This window comes from Tricharina praecox, assembly GCF_024521635.1.
Source record: "Tricharina praecox strain CBS 144465 chromosome Unknown BZA05scaffold_18, whole genome shotgun sequence".
Lineage (NCBI taxonomy): Eukaryota > Fungi > Ascomycota > Pezizomycetes > Pezizales > Pyronemataceae > Tricharina > Tricharina praecox.
This window is the reverse complement of record NW_026250420.1, coordinates 435,775-453,715: the sequence shown is the minus strand read 5'-3', so window position 1 is coordinate 453,715 and position 17,941 is coordinate 435,775. Positions and strand designations below refer to the sequence as shown.

Here is a 17,941-nt window from a genome sequence, read left to right as displayed (position 1 = left end):
CACTCGCTATAGTAGGGCCCACCAGCGCTGTACAGCAATATCTCTCCGCCAAAGTGCATGTGATAGGAAGATATGAAGTGAAAGGAGAGTGAGCGATGTAGATAGTGGTTATCTAGTACAGGTCTTCAACACGTTCGCACGGGGAAAGCACCATTCAGCAATCGTCTACTCGCGGGGTTCTCTGCGTATGCCGGTGGGTGAGTTGCTGAACGTGTCCAATTATGTACATTTTTATGTGTGGTGGGTGGTGGGTTAGGTATCGATGCGCACCCCGCGGGTTCAAGATTTCAATATCAGCGAAAAACACCAGGCAGTGATCATGGCTAAGTTGGGGTGAATTTCCCAGGTGGTGCAGGGTCCATCGGCTGTACAAGGCTAGCAACCTTGGGGAGGACACTCTTTTGCTGCGGTTCAATACATGTTTCGGTTGTTTCTTTTCTTTTCTTTTTTTTTGGGGGGGGGGGGGCGAGGGGATCTCTCCGAAGCGAATGGGCAAAGGCCGGACGGAGGGGTTTGCTCTAAGTGCTCTTGAAAAACGGGTTTTGCGGAAGTCGTTTCTACCGTATGTACCTATAGATGTAGACAAGATATGAAGTATGTACATATGTATAGACCACTACAATCTCCTATACGTCCGGGAGCTTGTATTGGTGCCAAGTGGGGTGTGTGAGGTTGGAACAATCTGTCTGGACCTGTGCGGAATGGTGGGAACGAGTGATATCAAAGTATGAAGGTATTCGAGTGGATTCCGCGGAGCAACTCGTGCAACTTACATGGTAGAAACCTCCCTGAAGGTACTGTACATAACTGTACATAGTAATCCTCACAAGACCAGCTGCCCAATTTTGAAATCCAGCTGCACGTACCTAACTCGAGCCGAGAGTCGAGACTCCCGCCGCTTTTCCAGTTCTGATAATCCAGCTACCTACCTATCTGTGGGAGCATGTATCCCGCTGGTACATACGTTGGCAGTACCTGGTACCTTATGTATGTACCTACTGTAGCAAACATTATGACTTATTTTTGGAATATGAGCAGAACTGATCCGGTACGGTGACGAGTACATACTTCTCACCAGACCCTTCAACAGTTAGTCAGTTGAAATGGGAACACTGGTTTAAACAGTTCAGTTCTGGTTAATCTTATTCCCGGTTCGGTTGGGAACAGAGGCTGTCAGTTCCCAGTTGGTTTAGGTAAGTCTTCCCGGGAAAACTGGCAGAACTGGCAGTTCAGCCAGGCCAGCCAGAGTGGACAAGATAGGTTCCTATGGTCACGGAAAAAGCGATAGAAAATGGGTTCGGTACTAGTTTTGAATTACTACTCTGATGCTACCTACCCACGGGAGTACGGCGATTGAACTTTTTGATACTCTGCAGAGCTTCAACACTCTCGGTACTTGGTGAATACTGATGATCAGTCAGAATCATCTTGCACTCGGAGAACAGCCGTTCAGCCTCAGCTAACATGGCTGGAATAGATAGAATGTCAATCGCCATTCGGCTGAGGTTAGGAAAATGTCGTTGCTGGCGCGATTCCAGCCCCTATTTGATCGCAGCAAGAGTGTTTCTAATATTCCTCTCGACAGGCAATGAACAGCAGTCCTGGAGCACGTCAACCGGCGCAGCGTGCTCCATAGGTGGTGAGTTAATAGTAGCGACTGGGTGGTGGGTTGTAGGCAGCTGGCCGGTGGGTTGGTGGTGGCGACGGGTCCAGCCCTGAGCCTCACAAAACTGATGGGACAAGCAGTTTTCCCAGTTCAAAACTTGGCAGTTGGTTCAGTTTGGCAGTTGGTTCAGTTCACTATCCCCCAACAGTTGGTTGGTACGGGAACACCCCCAGGTTGTTCCCAGTTCGAACTGTTGGAGGGTCTGGTAGCGACCACCAGCAGCACAGCTGCAACCATTGGACTACTCGAGACGGCGAGTCGTGACTCGTGACTCGTGTGGTTGTGTAGTTGTGTACATTGTGTGGCTGTGTATACCTAGTGCCGTAGCCGCACTACCGCCTCGCAACCGGGGCATACCTATTACCTATTCTACATATGCATTGCAACAAACTTACATACAACCGCCCCGGACATGTATGTAACTATCATAGAGGATAGGTTTGACCCCGGATGGAGTGCGATTGTATCATGTATGCACTGGAGTCTGATGCAATGCATCTCGTAATGCTCAATACCTCCTCCCGACATATCCAGTCAGCATGTGCGTGGGTGGGCATTGGTGGTCATTGGTAACAAAAGACAGCATGCCGTACTGCTTGCATGTGCGAGATTTCCCGAGCGACCACTGCCCTCCCCGCCCCGTAGGTCCGCCCCGCCCTCCCCTCCCCTCCCCCGTATCGTATGCACAGATTGCTCGATTGCTCGATGGTGGTGGTGGTGGTGGCGGTGGATAAGCCCTCCACAGCATAGATATGCAGTCATACCTACCATTGTGTTCAATGTTGGAGACTTGAACTTGAAGCTCGCTCGCACGCCACGGTAGGGCTGAGAATCCGAGAAGCGATGCGCAGCGATGCGATGTGCAGCGATGTGCAGCGATGCGAGCCGCTGACGAATATCCATAATCCAAGTTATCCAACCCTGGCAACTGGGCAGGCTGCATGCACGCCGCCATAGATAGTCTAGAACTTTAGATAGGGATAACAATCTTTCACCCCACCACAGCCAGCCCCGCCAGCCCCGCCAGCATCCCCCCCCCCCCCACCACCAGCAGCACCTCCCCTCGGCCTTCACCTTGACCTCGAGCAAGAATGGTCCTCTACTTCATCGGCCTCGGCCTCTCCGACGAGAAGGACATCAGCGTGCGCGGCCTGGAGATCGTCCGCCGAGCCGAGCGCGTCTACCTCGAGGCGTACACGAGCATCCTGATGATTTCACACGAGAAACTTGTGCTCTTCCCTCGCCCCCTCGCCCCTCCCCCACCTCCAGGGCAGCCGTGCTGACCCAATTCTAGGAGGAGTTCTACGGGCGCCCAGTAATCGTCGCGGACCGGACCCTCGTCGAGCAAGACGCCGACTCAATCCTATGTTCCGCCGACACGCTTGACATCGCATTCCTCGTGGTGGGGGACCCGTTCGGGGCGACAACACACAGCGACCTCCTTCTCCGGGCGCGCAGCGCCAACATCCCCACACGTACGATCCACAACGCGAGCATAATGAACGCGATCGGGGCTGTGGGGCTGCAGCTGTACAACTACGGGCAGACCGTGAGCATGGTGTTTTTTACCGAGGCGTGGAGGCCGACGAGTTTTTATGATCGCGTCAAAGAGAATAGACATGTCGGGTTGCATACGCTGGTACTGCTCGATATTAAGGTTAAGGAGGAGAGTTGGGAGGATATTGCCCTGGGGAGAGGGGGCAAGGGCAGGTTTAATAAGCCCAGGTATATGACCGTCGCCCAGTGCGCAGAGCAGATGCTGGAGGTTGAGGAGACGCGGGGGGAGAAGGGTATGTTGTCGTCGTCGTCCTGCATGCTCGCAGCGGCCCGCGGTGCTAATGCGGATGTGTAGTGTACACGCCGCGATCTCTCGCGGTGGGCGTGAGCCGGCTCGGAAGTGAGGACCAGCGGATCGTGGCGGGGACGCTGGAGCAGCTGAGTACGGCGGACCTGGGGACGCCGCTGCACTCGCTGGTGCTCCTGGGAAGCCGCGTGCACGAGCTCGAGATCGACTTTATCCGCGAGTTTGCCATCGACAAGGACATTTTCAACGCTGCCTACCACGAGGAATACGGCAAGGAGGACGGAGACAAGGCAATGTAGGTAGTATCATCTGTCGGAAGAAGAAAGAAGAAAAAAAAGGTGTTACTCTTGAATGTCTGTGTTCTACTGTACTTATAGGAGGTATAATAACAGTGAAAGGAAGGTATATGTACACGAATGTGAAGAGAGAAAAAGAGACAAAGAGACAAAGAGAAACGACAGATTACTCCATTGCAGCCGTGAAAAACGTGTGTAGAAGACTCGACTTGATGGAGGAGGGGGGAGTGAGGGAGGGGGGTATGTCGCCACAAACAGTAAAGAAAAATCCAATCCAAATATCCATTCAACCAAACAAACCAAACCATCCGGAAAAAAAAGATATGAAAAAAAACCCACAACAAAACACCAAATATATCCTATCCACACCGGTACCCAAGGAAGTGGAAGATTCAGAGCTATCGCGAGTCTACACTCGCTGTCCGCTTGGCTCCCCATCCACCACCGAACCATCCGCCGCCGCCGCCACTTGTGGCACTACCGGGTGTGGTGACAGTAGGCGAGCTCGCGGCAGATGCGAACGGGAACCCCGAGGAGCCACCGAGATATCCTGGCGTAACATTTGTGACGGCGGTAGCGGTACCAGTGAGAACCTTCCTTAGGGCTTCCAATTTCGCCTTCGCCTCCTCGGCCTCCTGTTTTGCGACGGCCTCCGCAGTTTTGGCCGCCACCAGCTCCAAGAGCAGCGCGTCTTCGGGTGGCGGCGCATGATTCTCGGACTGGGCAAGGATCGACTGCATCCCGAGACTGCTAGATCGCTTGTTGAAGATTGGCGGAGGCATGGGGCTTTTCTTGGATCCTGAATTCGAGCGGCCCAGCCGGAGCTCACGGAGTCCTCCTCCTCCACCTCCGGAACTCTTAGAATCGCCAGGGGACGTGGGGCAGTCCTCGCTGCCCCGCCTCTGCCGCATGTCGCTGAGCGATTTCTGGAGCTGCTGGTTTTCTTTCTGGATATCCTGCCATTTCCCGCGGGTATCGAGCAGCTGGCTCTTTAACCTGACCACATCGGCGTCCTGTTCCGCCAGACGGTTCGCAAGGTTTCGGGATTTGATCATTTCCCGCGAAAGTTGCTCTCGCACCTGCTGGAGTTCTCGCGAGAGCTGTGTCGCAGCTGATCGTGATGCCTCGAGCGTCTCCTCGGACTCCTCCTTCTCGATTCGGTCCGAGATCTGGTCGCACAGATCGCTGATCTCGTCCACGCTCTCCTCTTCGTCGCTGGACCCACTGCCCAACAGCTCGACCAGTCGCTTCGTGAGCTTCCGTTCCTCTTCTCGGGACTCCCTGACGGCGTGGAGTTCATCCATCTTCGTAGCGTGTTCGCGTTGCAGACCGCTGAGCGCAACGAGGAGATCTTCGATCTGGTTGTGGAGCTCGAGGTCCTTGTTGGCTTTGCGGGACCCGATCGATCGGGTCGATAGCCGGCGGTCGTCGTTGATGGAAGAACACCGCGACATCGTCGTTGCATCCGTGGTCCCGCTCTCGGTGGTGTCGAAGGAGTTGAGTGTCGATAGGCTATGTTTTGACGGTGATCTCTGCATGACGATGGTGCTCGAAGGTCTGGACGGAACGGACAACGTAACGTTTGTCGCGCCCCCCCACAGTCTTCCGAGAAACCTGGACGCAGCGGCTTGCAGTTCCGAGGTCTGCGACTTCGCAGGGGTAAGTTTGACCATTTCATCCGAGTTGACGTCCTTGTATTTCCTTTCCAGGTCCGCCAGGATATCCCGGGTGACTATCCCAGACTGCCCCACGAAATCCTGGACGAGGTCGTCGGCGTTACACTGGAAAGCATCCCACAGCGACCTCGAAAGCAGCATCTGCATCACATCCTCGAACTCTGCCGCCGCCAGAATCCTCTTTTGGTTGCGACGCATCAGCGAGAGCGCCACGCGCATCATCGTCTCCGTGGCGCCCTCGGCGAAGATCACGTCGTAGATCCGGAACAGCATGGGCAACGGACACGTGACGGCGAAAAAGGAGAGGAACCACTGCGAAGCATAAGTCGGCTGGATACCCAGATTGTCGAGGTGGTTAGCGAGGTCGGGGAGGTGGGTGGCCATCAACTGCGTGAATTGGTACATCCGCAGCTGCAACCCGGACAGATTAGGAAGGAAGCAAGACCGAAGGTCGTAATGCTCCATCAGCCTGTCATCATCATTCATCAGCATCGGTCACCAGGAGGCATCGTGCGAATGCGAAAGATGAACATACCGGACAAGCACACAGAACGCCTCCCTTTCGCCCATATGCATCAAAAGCGGACCGACCAAGAACCCAAGTCTATGCCATGTTAGATGGGAAACCAATGGGTGCATACCACCAACCCTTGACAGTATCCAATCTGCGTATCGTATATGCTGAAAGCCCTCAGGACTCTGCCCAGCATGCGCTGCCCCTCTCCTCCCTCTTGACTGAACATCTCGAGACCGGTCCGGCCAACGTCTTTACCGATCAACTGCTCGTACGGCGATGTTTCGCCGAGCAATTGATCGTACAATCCTTCCAGATTGCAGTCTCTGGCGCCGGACATGGCGGTCCACACGACTCCTCTGAGCGGAGGTGGGACACCCTCGCGGATCTTCTTGCTCAGGAGATACGGCAGCTTCGATGCCGCCCTGTTGTAATCGGCCACCAGCGCCGCATAAAAGTCGAGATCGGTCAGCGGCGGCGGGGCCGGCAGCATCGAATAGCGCAGGGTGTTGGGGTCGGGATTATCCATCATCTGCCTCAGCTTGGAGAGAGATGGTGGTCTCTCGGGATGGATGATCATAGCTTTCGGATCCTTCTCCAATCGTTTATTCTCCTGCTCGAGCCGCGCAAGAAGGAAAGCAGTTCCCTGCGACGCATTAGAATTCGGTTGCGCGACAATGATCGAGCTTTTCTTCAAAGCCAGAGCGATGATGGTGTATCCAACCTCTTCTGCCGATTGATCTTTTGGGTGCTCGTCTTCCGTCTTTTCCAGACCCGCCCAATCCACCGAGTTATCCACCTCGCACTCGTTCTGATCCTCCATCTCCTCCATCAATGCCTCGAGCGAAGAGCTGCTCCGCCTAAACGCCGTCAGATCCGCCGGCACGGGCGACTCGGACCGCTCGGGAACAAACATCGGCTCGTTGTCGGCGAGTATGTACTCCTCGGATTTCTCGTCCACAAGCTTCAGTGTCGGTGTCGGCGAGGGCGTGGATGTCGTCGTGCAGGTCTCTGGCAGCTCCGCGTCCGAAAGTCGTACTGTCACCATGCTCTCTGTCGAAGACTTGATCTGTGTGGCGGACTTCCCAGTCCCAATGCTGTTCTCTACTACTCCTACTGCTGCTGATGCTGCTGCTGCGCTGTTGCTGCTGCTGCCTGCGTCCATTGGAAAGGCTGCTTAGATGTACTGGCGGTGGTGGTGGGAGTGTTTCGTGTGTGCACGCGGACAGTGCCTATTGGGAGTTCTGGAGTGCAGAACAAGCGTACTCAGCAGCTGTCATGCACCTCTATGTATGTAGAGGTGGCAGGGCCGTGTGGGCGCGAGTCGGGATATTTCCCGTTTGTTGTTTGTTGTTTTGTTTCTTTTCTTTTCTTTTCTTTTCTTCTCTGATAGGGGAGAAAGAGAGCGGGTGACAGGCAAGATTAATTAATTGATTGGAGGTTTTCAATGTGAGACTGTAGGTTCGTATAAATAAATAAATAAATATGCAGCAAGCAAGCAACTGGCAGCTGGCAGCTGATCGCAACGGTGTGCACGATGCCTGTGGCGTGTGGGTGGTGGTAGGCGTCGGCGTGGGCTTGGGCGTGGGCGCTGCTGTCGTTGGTGTTGGTATTACGGTATTACGGCAGCACTGTATCTGGAACCGAAAGATATCGAAATCGAGGGAGGCCGGTAGGTTCGCGGTATGATGTATGATGATGTATGCACGAACGAGACGAGGCGAGACGAATCTGCAATATTGACGGTCCGAATTGTTTTCCGGTTGTTCGGTGCTGGGTATTTTGTTTCCGCTGGAGGAAAAAAAAGTGGTGATATTGTATCCTGAGGAAATGGCGGGGAGGAGGGATGAGAGCGCCGGAGGTTTGGAGGAGGGGAGGAGGGGAGGAGGGTCGGGAAAGGGAGCTCGATGGAACAGGCAGGCAGGCAGTACTTGGGGTAGGTAGCAGGACGAGGGAGTTGAAATGAGTGACAAGGCCTGGCGAACGAAGAGGAAGCAGCAGGGAGCAAGCAGGAGGAAGCAGGAAGCAGGAAGCAGGAGACCAGTTCGTGGTTGAAGGGAAGGGTTTCAGGGGTATCTTGTTCTGCCCGACGCTCCACCACTCACCACACACCTCTGCTAACCACTCTAACCACCCTAACTACTCTACATAGACACAAGGGCCAGCCAGCCAGCATGGATCGTTACTGTCCCTGGCCAGCCCAACGTTATCGACTCTAACGTCCTCTTGGGCGGGGAGGGGGGGACGCGCTCAGGCGTCTGTTGGTCCGACTGCACATCGCAATAAAACTCGATCGAGTGCCAGCGACTGCGTCTGTGGGGGGGAGGGAGGGGAGGGGGGATGGGGGGGCTGTCTGGCTGGAGTGGGTAGATATATGATGTTGCTGCTGCTGTCCTCTCCCTCTCGCGGATGGCAATGGGCATCTCTTGTCCGTGCCTCATGAGCTCCTTGAATTTCCCTTCTGGCCCCCTTCACTTCACTTCAGGAGAAGCTCGAAACAACAACACGAAGTCACGAGTGGACCAGTCCGAAACGCGTGGTAACCGCACACCACACATCTGTCCTGCAGTTCTGTACGGTACTCTAGGTAGAGATGTCCCTGAAGAATTGAGTTCGATAATTGGCAGGTACAACACGTTCCCGAACCCCAACATACATACCGCACACGTATGTAGATGTAGGTACTACATACTCACATACGTGATGCACAGGAAAGAAAAAAAACTGGAGTTCTGCGTGTCTCGGCTGGGGAGCGATCCGATTCGACGTGGAGTGACGATGGCAGCGGAATGAACGCCCCCGTTACGGTAAGGGGCGGCGAGTGGGGGAAACCCTACCTACTAGGTGTACCTAGCCCCCGAACCCTAGGTAGAGTAGAGTACCTGAAGGAGGACGGATGTCTGCTGCGTGGATGTGATGGTCATGTAGGTTTCCCCGGTGCGGAGGTGGTTGCCACCGGGCAGGCAAGCCCTACTCTGGTGGGCGATGGGCTCGGCTATTCCCCCGTTGCGAGGCAGGTAACAATGCCGAGAGAGACTCCGCATATGTACACGGCACATACACAGGTGTCTGGCGTGCGGGCCAGACGGTCGTATGTATGTATGTAGAAGAAAAAGACAGGGAGAAAAGATGTGAGGAACCATCCATCGTGAGTGCATTATTACGGAGGGGCATGCAGTACCGTGTACGTGAAGGTGTCTGCATGCGCATATGTATGTACAAAAAAATCATCTATGGTATCGTGTGTTCATCCCATCGTCGTCCCGCCATATCGCATCACATAATCGTCCAAAACGAAATCGCTCGAAGAGCAGCACCAAAGACCAGAGACCGAAAGACCATCGCAAAGGGAGTGAGTGTCCTGCTACATATTCCGCCATCGGTCGGATCAACACAGCGCCACAACAGCAGCAGCCGCCGATAACCCCATTCCCGCGCCAAACGTCGCGGCACCTGTGAATCGCTTCACTACAGCTCCACTGTTGACTACACACTTTCCGTCGCTGACACAGGAGGACTTGATCGGGCAGCATCCGGCGTTGGTTCCACTCCCTGGATTCACGTCAGCCCGTCCGTAGTTCCCTCTCTCTTCACGCTTCAACTCCACTTACCACACGCCGTCTCCCCATTGTAGCATACGAGCTCCGACATGCTCCCGCAGGTTCCGTCGGAAAAGCACACTAGCCCCGCCTGGCAGCAATACGATAGACCCGGGCACTGTTCGTAGCCACTGCGCACACATCCGTCAGTGTCAACGTTCCAGCATCACCACCACCACCGAGGGGGACGCACTTGTCGCAGCCGAATCGCGCGCGCCGTAGTAACGCGGGCGTGCGCTTAGAGAGCTTTGGGGGCTCGATGAGGCGCTTCAGCAGGTCCACATCGCGCTCGGGAGAGGCGGCCGTTGTCGCCAGAACGATGAGGCTGGTGAGCGCAACGAAAAGGACGGCGAGGCGATGGGTCGGGAATCGCATTGTGCTTGGGCGGCTCGTGATTACAGACAGTATACGGGAGTATTATGGGCGATGGTTGTAGCCGTAGTAGTATTTACACTGGTAGTGGTAGGAGTAGTGGGTAGTGGTAGCGGTGATAGTGACCCAATCCGAGTGACCATGACGGTGATTCCCTGTTTCCGTTTGCTGGCTGGGCCCGTCAGCCATGGCCGGCCACCCTCGAGGGCCAGGCAGGCAGGCAGGCACCATACAGAGCCGGGTGCCAAGAGCCGATGGCATGAGCCCATCAGAGACGCGCTACTCGGTGCAACCCCTGCAACAGCAACGCGAAAACAAACAACACTAGCACAGCACGCGGCTTCTTCTACTTTTGACAACAAGCACCACCACCACGGCCCCATCGCCACTGACCACAACAGCAACCACAACAGCAGCAAAATAACGGCAAAACCCCACAAAGTCTCACCAGCCCATAGGGAGACGCGGTAATCGGTACTACTACTACTGCTACTACTAACCCACTCTTTCACGCGCGCCGGCTGCTTCGAAAGAGAGCCTCTCGCGCTTTCATCTGAGTCGCAGTTGCAGCAATATCCAGTGCCCGACCCACTTCCCACGCATATACCCGATCTCCTACACCGGTCTTCGCCATGTCTTCCGACGAGTCCATGTTCGACGGCGGTGACGACGACAGTGTATTTTCGGAGTCCATAGTGAGTGCAATGCAGTGCAGTTGCGCCCTCCTAGTTTCCCGAGCGAACGATTGCTGACGAGCTACCCACTACGCAGGTCGAGAAGCCCACAAAGAAAGCCGCCGCTGCACCTGCGAAGAAGGCAGCAGCGCCAAGGAAACCGGTAGCACCAAAGACCACCACCGCCGCAAAGAAACGAGCAGCGCCCGGCGGCAGCGAGGATGAGTCCGGCGCCTCAAAGAAGCCACGGAAGGCCCCCGTAAAGAAGGCGGCCCCCAAGGCGAAGACTAAGGCGAAGGATTCGGACGACGACGATGCGGACGCTCTGGATTTCGATGATGAGGCGGATGAGGAGCTGGGGGCCGCGAATGGGAAGAAAAAGGCGTCGGATACGTATCAGAAGGTCAGTCTGTTGCGGGGGAGGTTTACGGGATCGCGGACGACATTGCTGACACATACCGTTTGGTGTAGCTCACGCAATTGGAGCACATCTTGAAACGTCCCGACACGTACATCGGATCGGTCGAGCAAACAGAAAAGCAGATGTGGGTGTTCGACTCGGCAACCGAGAATATGGCGTGGAAGACCATCACCATGGTTCCCGGTCTGTACAAGATCTTCGACGAAATTCTGGTGAATGCTGCCGACAACAAGATTCGTGATGCAAAGATGGACACGCTCAAGGTCACCATCGAGAAAGAAAAGAATGAGGTGTCGGTCTACAATAATGGAAGGGGTATTCCTGTCGAACTCCACGACAAGGAAAAGATTTGGGTTCCCGAGTTGATCTTCGGGCACCTTCTCACTTCATCGAACTACGACGACGACGAGAAGAAGGTCACCGGTGGTCGCAACGGTTACGGTGCTAAGCTTTGTAACATCTTCAGTACGGAGTTCACCTTGGAGACCGCACACAAGGACTCCAAGAAGAAGTACAAGCAGACATGGACGAACAACATGGGTACAATGGGGAAGGCTGCTGTCACCAGCAACGGGAAGGGGGAGGAGTACACCAGGATCACCTTCAAGCCCGACCTGGCGAAATTCGGAATGTCCGAAATGGACCAGGATCTGGAAGATATCATTAAGCGACGAGTGTACGATATGGCCGGTACGATCAAGAACGTCAAAGTCTTCCTGAACGGCCAGCGAATCGTCAAGGTCAAAAATTTCAAGGCCTACTGTGAAATGTATGTCAAGGCCCTGCGCGAGGAGAGCGACGGCGATGACAAGATGGAAATCATCCATGCGGTGGTCAACGATCGCTGGGAGATTGCGTTCGCTGTGAGCAACGGTAGTTTCCAGCAGGTTTCGTTCGTAAACAGTATTGCCACCACCTCGGGCGGTACCCACGTCAATTACGTTGCAGACCAACTCTGCGCAAAACTCGAGACGCACATCAAGAGGAAGAACAAGACTGGAGCCGCCGTGAAGAATGCCCAGATGCGGAACCACTTTTTCCTGTTCGTCAACTGCTTGATCGAGAACCCGGCGTTCACGTCGCAGACGAAGGAGCAGTTGACCACCAAGGTGTCGGCTTTCGGCAGCAAGTGCGAATTGCCCGAGGACTTTGTCAAGAAGATTGTCAAGACGGAGGTCATCAATAATATCATCGAGTTTGCCAACATGAAGGCAGACAAGGCCCTCAAGCGAGCGGATGGAGGCAGGCGCACCAGGTACTATAATAATCACGATATCTCACGCTGTTCCGATTTTGGTCTAACATTGTCTATAGAATCCACAACCCTAACTTGACGGATGCCAACAAGGCCGGCACCAAGCACAGTGATGAATGTGTTCTGATCTTGACCGAAGGTTTGTCGGCCAGCGGCATGGCAAGGACCGGTATCGCCTCAATCAGCGGACACGATCGATACGGTGTTTTCCCTCTCCGTGGTAAAGTTCTGAACGTCCGAGACGCGTCGCACGACCAGATCGCGAAGAACGCCGAAATCACCCAACTAAAGCAGATTCTCGGGCTCAAGCACAAGCAGAACTACGAGACAACCAAAGATCTGCGCTACGGACACATCATGATCATGACCGATCAGGATTACGACGGCAGTCATATCAAGGGGTTATTGATCAATTTTTTTGAAGCCCAATTCCCGAGTCTTCTCAAGATCCCCAACTTCTTGATCGAGTTCATCACCCCTATCGTCAAAGTGTACAAGGGAAACCTGAAAAAACCAACAAAACAACTCAGTTTCTTCACCCTTCCGGAATACGAATACTGGAAAGAGCAGAATCAGGAATCCGGCTGGAGGCACAAGTACTACAAGGGTTTGGGTACCTCCGGCGACGAGGACTCGAAGATCTACTTTGCGGATCTCGACAAACACATGAAGTACTTCGAGCCTATGAAGGAGGACGGAAAGAAGCTTATTGAGCTTGCATTCTCCAAGAGCAAGGCCGACGAACGCAAGGAATGGCTGCGCACCTATGTGCCGGGTACTTACCTGGATCACTCGGTGGACATGATCACGTATCCGGATTTCGTCAACAAGGAGCTGATCCTGTTCAGTGTTGCTGACTGCGCGCGATCAATCCCGTCCGTTGTCGATGGGTTGAAACCAGGTCAGCGGAAGATCTTATTTGGTTCGTTCAAGCGAAACTTGAAGAACGAAATCAAGGTTGTTCAGTTGGCTGGTTACGTCTCTGAGCACACTGGTTACCAGCACGGAGAAGTCTCGCTGCAGTCAACCATCACTGCGATGGCTCAGGTTTTTGCTGGTAGTAACAACGTCAATCTTCTGGATCCGTCCGGTAACTTCGGTTCTCGTCTGCAGGGTGGAAAGGATGCGGCGAGCGCTCGTTACATTTACACATCGCTCTCGCCGTTCGCGAGGAAAGTGCTGCCCCCGCACGACGATCGTCTGTTGAAGTACCAGTTTGACGACGGCGACAAAATTGAGCCGGAGTGGTATGTTCCCGTTGTGCCCATGCTTCTAGTCAACGGCACGGAAGGCATTGGAACCGGTATGTTTTGCACTCTCATCTCCCTCACGCGTAGCCTCTAACTAACGACGTTGACTACAGGTTGGAGCAGCAGCATTCCCAGTTACAATCCGGAAGACATCGTCGACAATCTGCGGCGCCTGATGGACGGCAAAGAGCTAGAAACCATGACTCCCTGGTACCGCGGCTGGACGGGCACCATCGAGAAACTCTCTGAGCATAGGTTTAAGTTCAGCGGCGCCATCAGGCAGATCAATGAGCTTCAAGTTGAGGTTACAGAACTGCCAATCAAGATGTGGACCCAGAACTTCAAGGAAAAGCTCGAAGAGATCATTAAGGGCGAGAAGACACCCAGTTTCATCAAGGACTACGTCGACTACAATTCGCCCTCCAAGGTGCATTTCATCATTACCATGAACTCCGAGGCAGCGATGCAGCAGGCTCTCGACGTGGGATTGGTCGAGAAGTTCAAGCTTAGCAACACCGTCGCTACAACCAACCTAGTCGCATTCGACCCTCAGGGGAGGATCAATAGGTACAATTCGGTCGAGGACATCCTAAAGGAGTTCTATCTCATCCGTCTGAAGTTCTACCAGAAGCGGAAGGAGGTTCTGTTGGTGGATTTGAACCTTGAACTCCAGAAGCTCAGCAACCAGGCGCGTTTCATACAGATGATCATCAAGAAAGAGTTAATCGTCGCCGGTAAGAAACGGCCAGATATCATCGCCCAGCTGCAGAAGCACAACTTCCAGCCGTTCTCGAAGAAGAAGGAGGCCGAGATGGCGGGAGAGACTGAGCCGGCGCTCGAGCTCGACGAGGACGGTGAAGCGGTGGAGGAGGAGAGTGCTGCGGCTGCGGAAAATCCTGGCGACAGCTACAATTACTTGCTTGGCATGGCCATCTGGACTTTGACGTGGGAGAAAGCGCAAAAGCTTCTCGCTGACGTTGCGGATAAGGAGAAGGAAATTGAAATTCTCATGGGAAAGTCTCCCAAGGACCTGTGGAAAACCGATCTCGAAGAGTTTATCACCGAGTGGAGACATCAGCTCGAGGAGGACATCAGACTTGCGCAGACGGTAGTCAAGAAGAAGTCCGGCGGAAGGGCTGGCGCAAAGGGCCGAGCCGTGAAGGGGAAGGGGAAGAAGAAGGATGACGATACAGAGGACGAGTACGATGCTTCCCCGAAACGGAAGAAGGCGGCTCCCGCGAAGAAGCAGGCGACATTGCCATTCGCGGCGGAGAGGACGGAGAAGAAACCTGCTGCCCGGGCCGCAGCAAAGAAACCGCCAATAATCCTGGATGATGATGATGCACTCGATGACTCCGATTTCGACATGTTGGAGGTCACCGCCCCGAAGAAGGCTCCCCAGCCAGTGAAACCCAAAGCCGAGCCGGTCAAGCCGAAGGCGGACGAGTTCGATGACGACGACCTGGATTTCATCCACAAGTTTGAGACGACCAAGAAAGTCCAGCCAAAGGCCGAAGACAAGGAAGGTGACGACTTTGCTACAGCAGACGAAGGCCCGACTACGAAATCCGAAGCGGACGATTCGGACTTGGAACTGCTCCCCAACCCCAAGGCGAAGCCCGTACCTAAGAAAGCGGCTGCTTCAGTGAAGTCTGAAGATGTCGATTCGGATTCGGACCTTGCTCCTAGGCCCAAAGCGAAGCCCGTTCCCAAAAAGGCTGCTGCATCCGCGAAGCCTACTGCAAAGCCCAAGACCACCGCCGCTGCCAAAGCGGCACCCAAAGCGAAGCCGGTTGTCGACCTGTCGGATTACGACCTGTCTAGCGAGGAAGAAATTGCCCCCAAGCCGCGAGCCAAGCGTGCTGCAGTTAAGAAGCCGATCCTCATGTCTTCGGACTCGGAAGACGACCAACTGGGCGACGTGAGCGCGCTGGTCAAGGGTGTTGGTGATGCGAGCGCTGTTTCTACTGCTCGCCCCTTGTTCTCCTCCAAGCCCACTGCTCCCGCCAAGAAGCCCACTCCCAAGAAAGCCGTCTCGATCTACGACTTCGACGAAGGCGACGAGAACGACTTTGCGCCCCCACCAAAGCCAGCAGCCAGATCTAAGCCAGAGCCCAAGAAGGCTGCCGCCGTACCAGCCAAGAAGGCAGCTGCCCCCGCCAAGCCCGCCGCCCCCAAGCCTCGCGCAAAGAAGATCCTAGAGTCGGAAGACGACGAGTCGGACATGGACTTGGACTTGGATATCGACCGCACCGTGGACGACCTGCTAAGCTCCGACATCGAGATCAAGCCCAAGGCTGCGAAACCCAAGGCTGCTGCTCCTCCTGCCAAGAAGGCTGCTGCTCCGCCGCCAAAGAAGGCTGCACCACCACCGAAGAGCAAGCCGGCCCCTGTCGATGAGGAATCGTCGCCGCCGGTTAGGGCTAGAACGGGACGTGCGGCGGCTGCGAAGGCGAAGTACCGCATCCTTGATTCGGACGAGGACGAGGAGGAGGACGAGGAGAGTGAGGACTCGTATGGCGATGATGATGGCGATGATTAGATGGTTGGCTGATTGGATTTGGTGTTGGTGTTGGTGTTGGTGTGGGTTGGTGTGGGCTGGGTTGGGTTGGGTTCTCTGTGTGTGCTCTGTTTCAATGTTCATTTCATTCTCTCCTCTGTTTGTTTGCTCATACTTCATAACTCAAAATATCCTATCAGCTAGTTTTTTTTGTCTTTTCTGCACCGAAGCAGGTTGCCTCAAAGCTTCTCAGGAGAGCGGCGGCGGCGGCTTTTTGCCTGGTGCGATACCATTTGCCTTGTGTTACAATTACAGCAATGCTTACAGGTTCTTTTTTTTTCTTTTTTGTTTTTGCTTTGGTGTCGTTCGTTCGTTCCTTCCTTCTTTACCTATGGGTGCGAATAATAGGAAGTACATATGATACCGAAAATTGAAATGCGAGAGGGAGAGGACTCAGATGGGGGGTTCATCTGTTCGTTCTGTTTGTCGTATGGATGTACACATTCGATCTCCATCTCGCGTTCGCGTGCCCCAGTGCACGCTCCCGACGAAACTGCACGATGTGTAGAGTAGCAATGCTACATTCGCTTCATACCTACATTTTACCGGCTCCGCCGAAGCCGCCGAAGCCGCACGATACATAGCACCAGCACCACCAGCACCAGCACATTCGCTTCGTATGTATGTATGTCTCGGCACCTCCGACATTGCCTACTGTACTTGCATACCACTCCACTCTACTCCACTGCACTCCACAGCGGCATGGTCTGGTCTGGTCTGGTCTGATTTATGGCATGAGCCATGAATCAACGTCCGTCTGTCCGTCCGTCCCCCGTCCGTCTTTAGTTGCCGACGGCAGCACGAGTGAGTGACTTCGCAAAAAAAAATCTCCCGGCCCGCCTGCGCCCCCATCGGTCCTCCCGTCTGCGTCCATCGATCGAGTCGACTCGAGAGAGAGAGCGAAACCTCGGCGCTGAAGCGAGAGACGGACGCGACGCGGCGAGACGCGGGTTAGTCGGTATGTACGATAGGTAAACAAACTGCCTTGTAGGTATGGTATAAAAAAACAAAAATGCAGAATTTGTTGAGGGTGGGCACTGGGGGAGGGGGGGTGGGGTGGGGTGGGGGGACGAGCGAAGAATCGAGGGCGAGGATGGGGACGGGGACGGGGACGGGGACGAGGGCAAAGACGAGGAGGACGTGTGACGTGTGAAGTGTGACGTGTGGGGGAGGGAGGGGAGGGTAGGCGGGGGGAGGGACAGCCTCGACACTGGAGTCTGAACAGCGCTGCGCAGGGGTGCGGTGCGGGTATACTTCCTGGATTCGGGGGATTCGGGGGATTCGGGGGATTCGGGGGATTCGGGGGAGGATGATGGATGGGCCCATCTCGATTCTCTCTAGCTCTCTCTCTCCAGCTCTTGTTCGCAGATACCCTACATATTTCCCTTTTCTTTCTTCTATTCTCTTCGCGCGTGCACCTCACCTCACCTCACCTCACCTCGATCGAGGGACGGACGGACGGTATTCTGCGCCGCTGAGGCTGCACGTCCCGATTCCTTTGTTGAACTGAACTTGAACCGAACTTGACCACCACCTGAAGAACGAGCGTTTCAGATTCTGCAGATGCTGCAGATGCTGCCGACTCTGCTATAGTTACCGGGTTCGCAGTGTTCCTGTGTTCCTGTGTGTCTGTGTGCCTGTTCCTGTGTTTCTGTGCCTGTGTGTGTGTTCCTGTTCGTGTACTGTGGGTGTGTATGTGTGCGTATGCAGTCAGTCAGTCAGTCAGTCAGTCCCAGTGTCCTACAGGTCTTCCCGCTTCTCGTTCCGGAGACAGAGACGGTGTCGGGGGAGAGGGGAGGGGGGGCTGCCACCGTGGCTCTGAGACGGGTCCTTCTCCTCCCCTCCCCTCCCCTC

The 17,941-nt window shown here is 54.7% G+C and overlaps 4 protein-coding genes across 4 annotated transcripts; 2 read left to right on the top strand and 2 right to left on the bottom strand.

Annotated features, from left to right (window-relative positions):
- The first annotated feature begins 2,684 nt into the window (after positions 1 to 2,684).
- BZA05DRAFT_89589 (tetrapyrrole methylase) lies at positions 2,685 to 3,967 on the top strand. The gene is made up of 3 exons (XM_051488768.1): positions 2,685 to 2,895; positions 2,961 to 3,456; positions 3,519 to 3,967. Exons 1-3 carry the CDS (start codon positions 2,758 to 2,760, stop codon positions 3,767 to 3,769), a joined length of 885 nt encoding a protein of 294 aa, XP_051337970.1. The 5' UTR covers positions 2,685 to 2,757; the 3' UTR covers positions 3,770 to 3,967.
- BZA05DRAFT_89597 (rab-GTPase-TBC domain-containing protein) lies at positions 3,842 to 7,281 on the bottom strand. Its single transcript, XM_051488769.1, has 5 exons — positions 6,871 to 7,281; positions 6,681 to 6,816; positions 6,091 to 6,602; positions 5,978 to 6,046; positions 3,842 to 5,911 (listed from the first exon to the last, which is right to left on the bottom strand). Exons 1-5 carry the CDS (start codon positions 7,119 to 7,121, stop codon positions 4,165 to 4,167), a joined length of 2,715 nt encoding a protein of 904 aa, XP_051337969.1. The 5' UTR covers positions 7,122 to 7,281; the 3' UTR covers positions 3,842 to 4,164.
- A 1,818-nt stretch (positions 7,282 to 9,099) lies between these two features.
- Positions 9,100 to 10,137, bottom strand: BZA05DRAFT_403050 (uncharacterized protein). Its single transcript, XM_051484163.1, has 3 exons — positions 9,749 to 10,137; positions 9,568 to 9,686; positions 9,100 to 9,508 (listed from the first exon to the last, which is right to left on the bottom strand). Exons 1-3 carry the CDS (start codon positions 9,928 to 9,930, stop codon positions 9,345 to 9,347), a joined length of 465 nt encoding a protein of 154 aa, XP_051337968.1. The 5' UTR covers positions 9,931 to 10,137; the 3' UTR covers positions 9,100 to 9,344.
- Positions 10,138 to 10,240: 103 nt separating this feature from the next.
- Positions 10,241 to 16,127, top strand: BZA05DRAFT_89564 (DNA topoisomerase II). Its single transcript, XM_051488767.1, has 5 exons — positions 10,241 to 10,622; positions 10,699 to 11,004; positions 11,073 to 12,277; positions 12,337 to 13,580; positions 13,641 to 16,127. Exons 1-5 carry the CDS (start codon positions 10,560 to 10,562, stop codon positions 16,067 to 16,069), a joined length of 5,247 nt encoding a protein of 1,748 aa, XP_051337967.1. The 5' UTR covers positions 10,241 to 10,559; the 3' UTR covers positions 16,070 to 16,127.
- Positions 16,128 to 17,941: the final 1,814 nt, after the last annotated feature.

Bases quoted from the DNA above. Each gene is read 5' to 3' on its own strand.
- BZA05DRAFT_89589 (XM_051488768.1), top strand. From the start codon at position 2,758: ATGGTCCTCTACTTCATCGGCCTCGGCCTCTCCGACGAGAAGGACATC. The intron at 2,896-2,960 runs GTGCTCTTCCCT...ACCCAATTCTAG, and splicing joins TGATTTCACACGAGAAACTT to GAGGAGTTCTACGGGCGCCC. The intron at 3,457-3,518 runs GTATGTTGTCGT...GCGGATGTGTAG, and splicing joins GGAGACGCGGGGGGAGAAGG to TGTACACGCCGCGATCTCTC.
- BZA05DRAFT_89597 (XM_051488769.1), bottom strand. From the start codon at position 7,121: ATGGACGCAGGCAGCAGCAGCAACAGCGCAGCAGCAGCATCAGCAGCA. The intron at 6,817-6,870 runs GTTTGTTCCCGA...GACGGCGTTTAG, and splicing joins CTCGCCGACAACGAGCCGAT to GCGGAGCAGCTCTTCGCTCG. The intron at 6,047-6,090 runs GTTGGTGGTATG...AACATGGCATAG, and splicing joins CAGATTGGATACTGTCAAGG to ACTTGGGTTCTTGGTCGGTC.
- BZA05DRAFT_403050 (XM_051484163.1), bottom strand. From the start codon at position 9,930: ATGCGATTCCCGACCCATCGCCTCGCCGTCCTTTTCGTTGCGCTCACC. The intron at 9,687-9,748 runs GTGCGTCCCCCT...ATGTGTGCGCAG, and splicing joins GCGCGATTCGGCTGCGACAA to TGGCTACGAACAGTGCCCGG. The intron at 9,509-9,567 runs GTAAGTGGAGTT...ACGTGAATCCAG, and splicing joins CAATGGGGAGACGGCGTGTG to GGAGTGGAACCAACGCCGGA.
- BZA05DRAFT_89564 (XM_051488767.1), top strand. From the start codon at position 10,560: ATGTCTTCCGACGAGTCCATGTTCGACGGCGGTGACGACGACAGTGTA. The intron at 12,278-12,336 runs GTACTATAATAA...CATTGTCTATAG, and splicing joins GATGGAGGCAGGCGCACCAG to AATCCACAACCCTAACTTGA. The intron at 13,581-13,640 runs GTATGTTTTGCA...CGTTGACTACAG, and splicing joins CACGGAAGGCATTGGAACCG to GTTGGAGCAGCAGCATTCCC.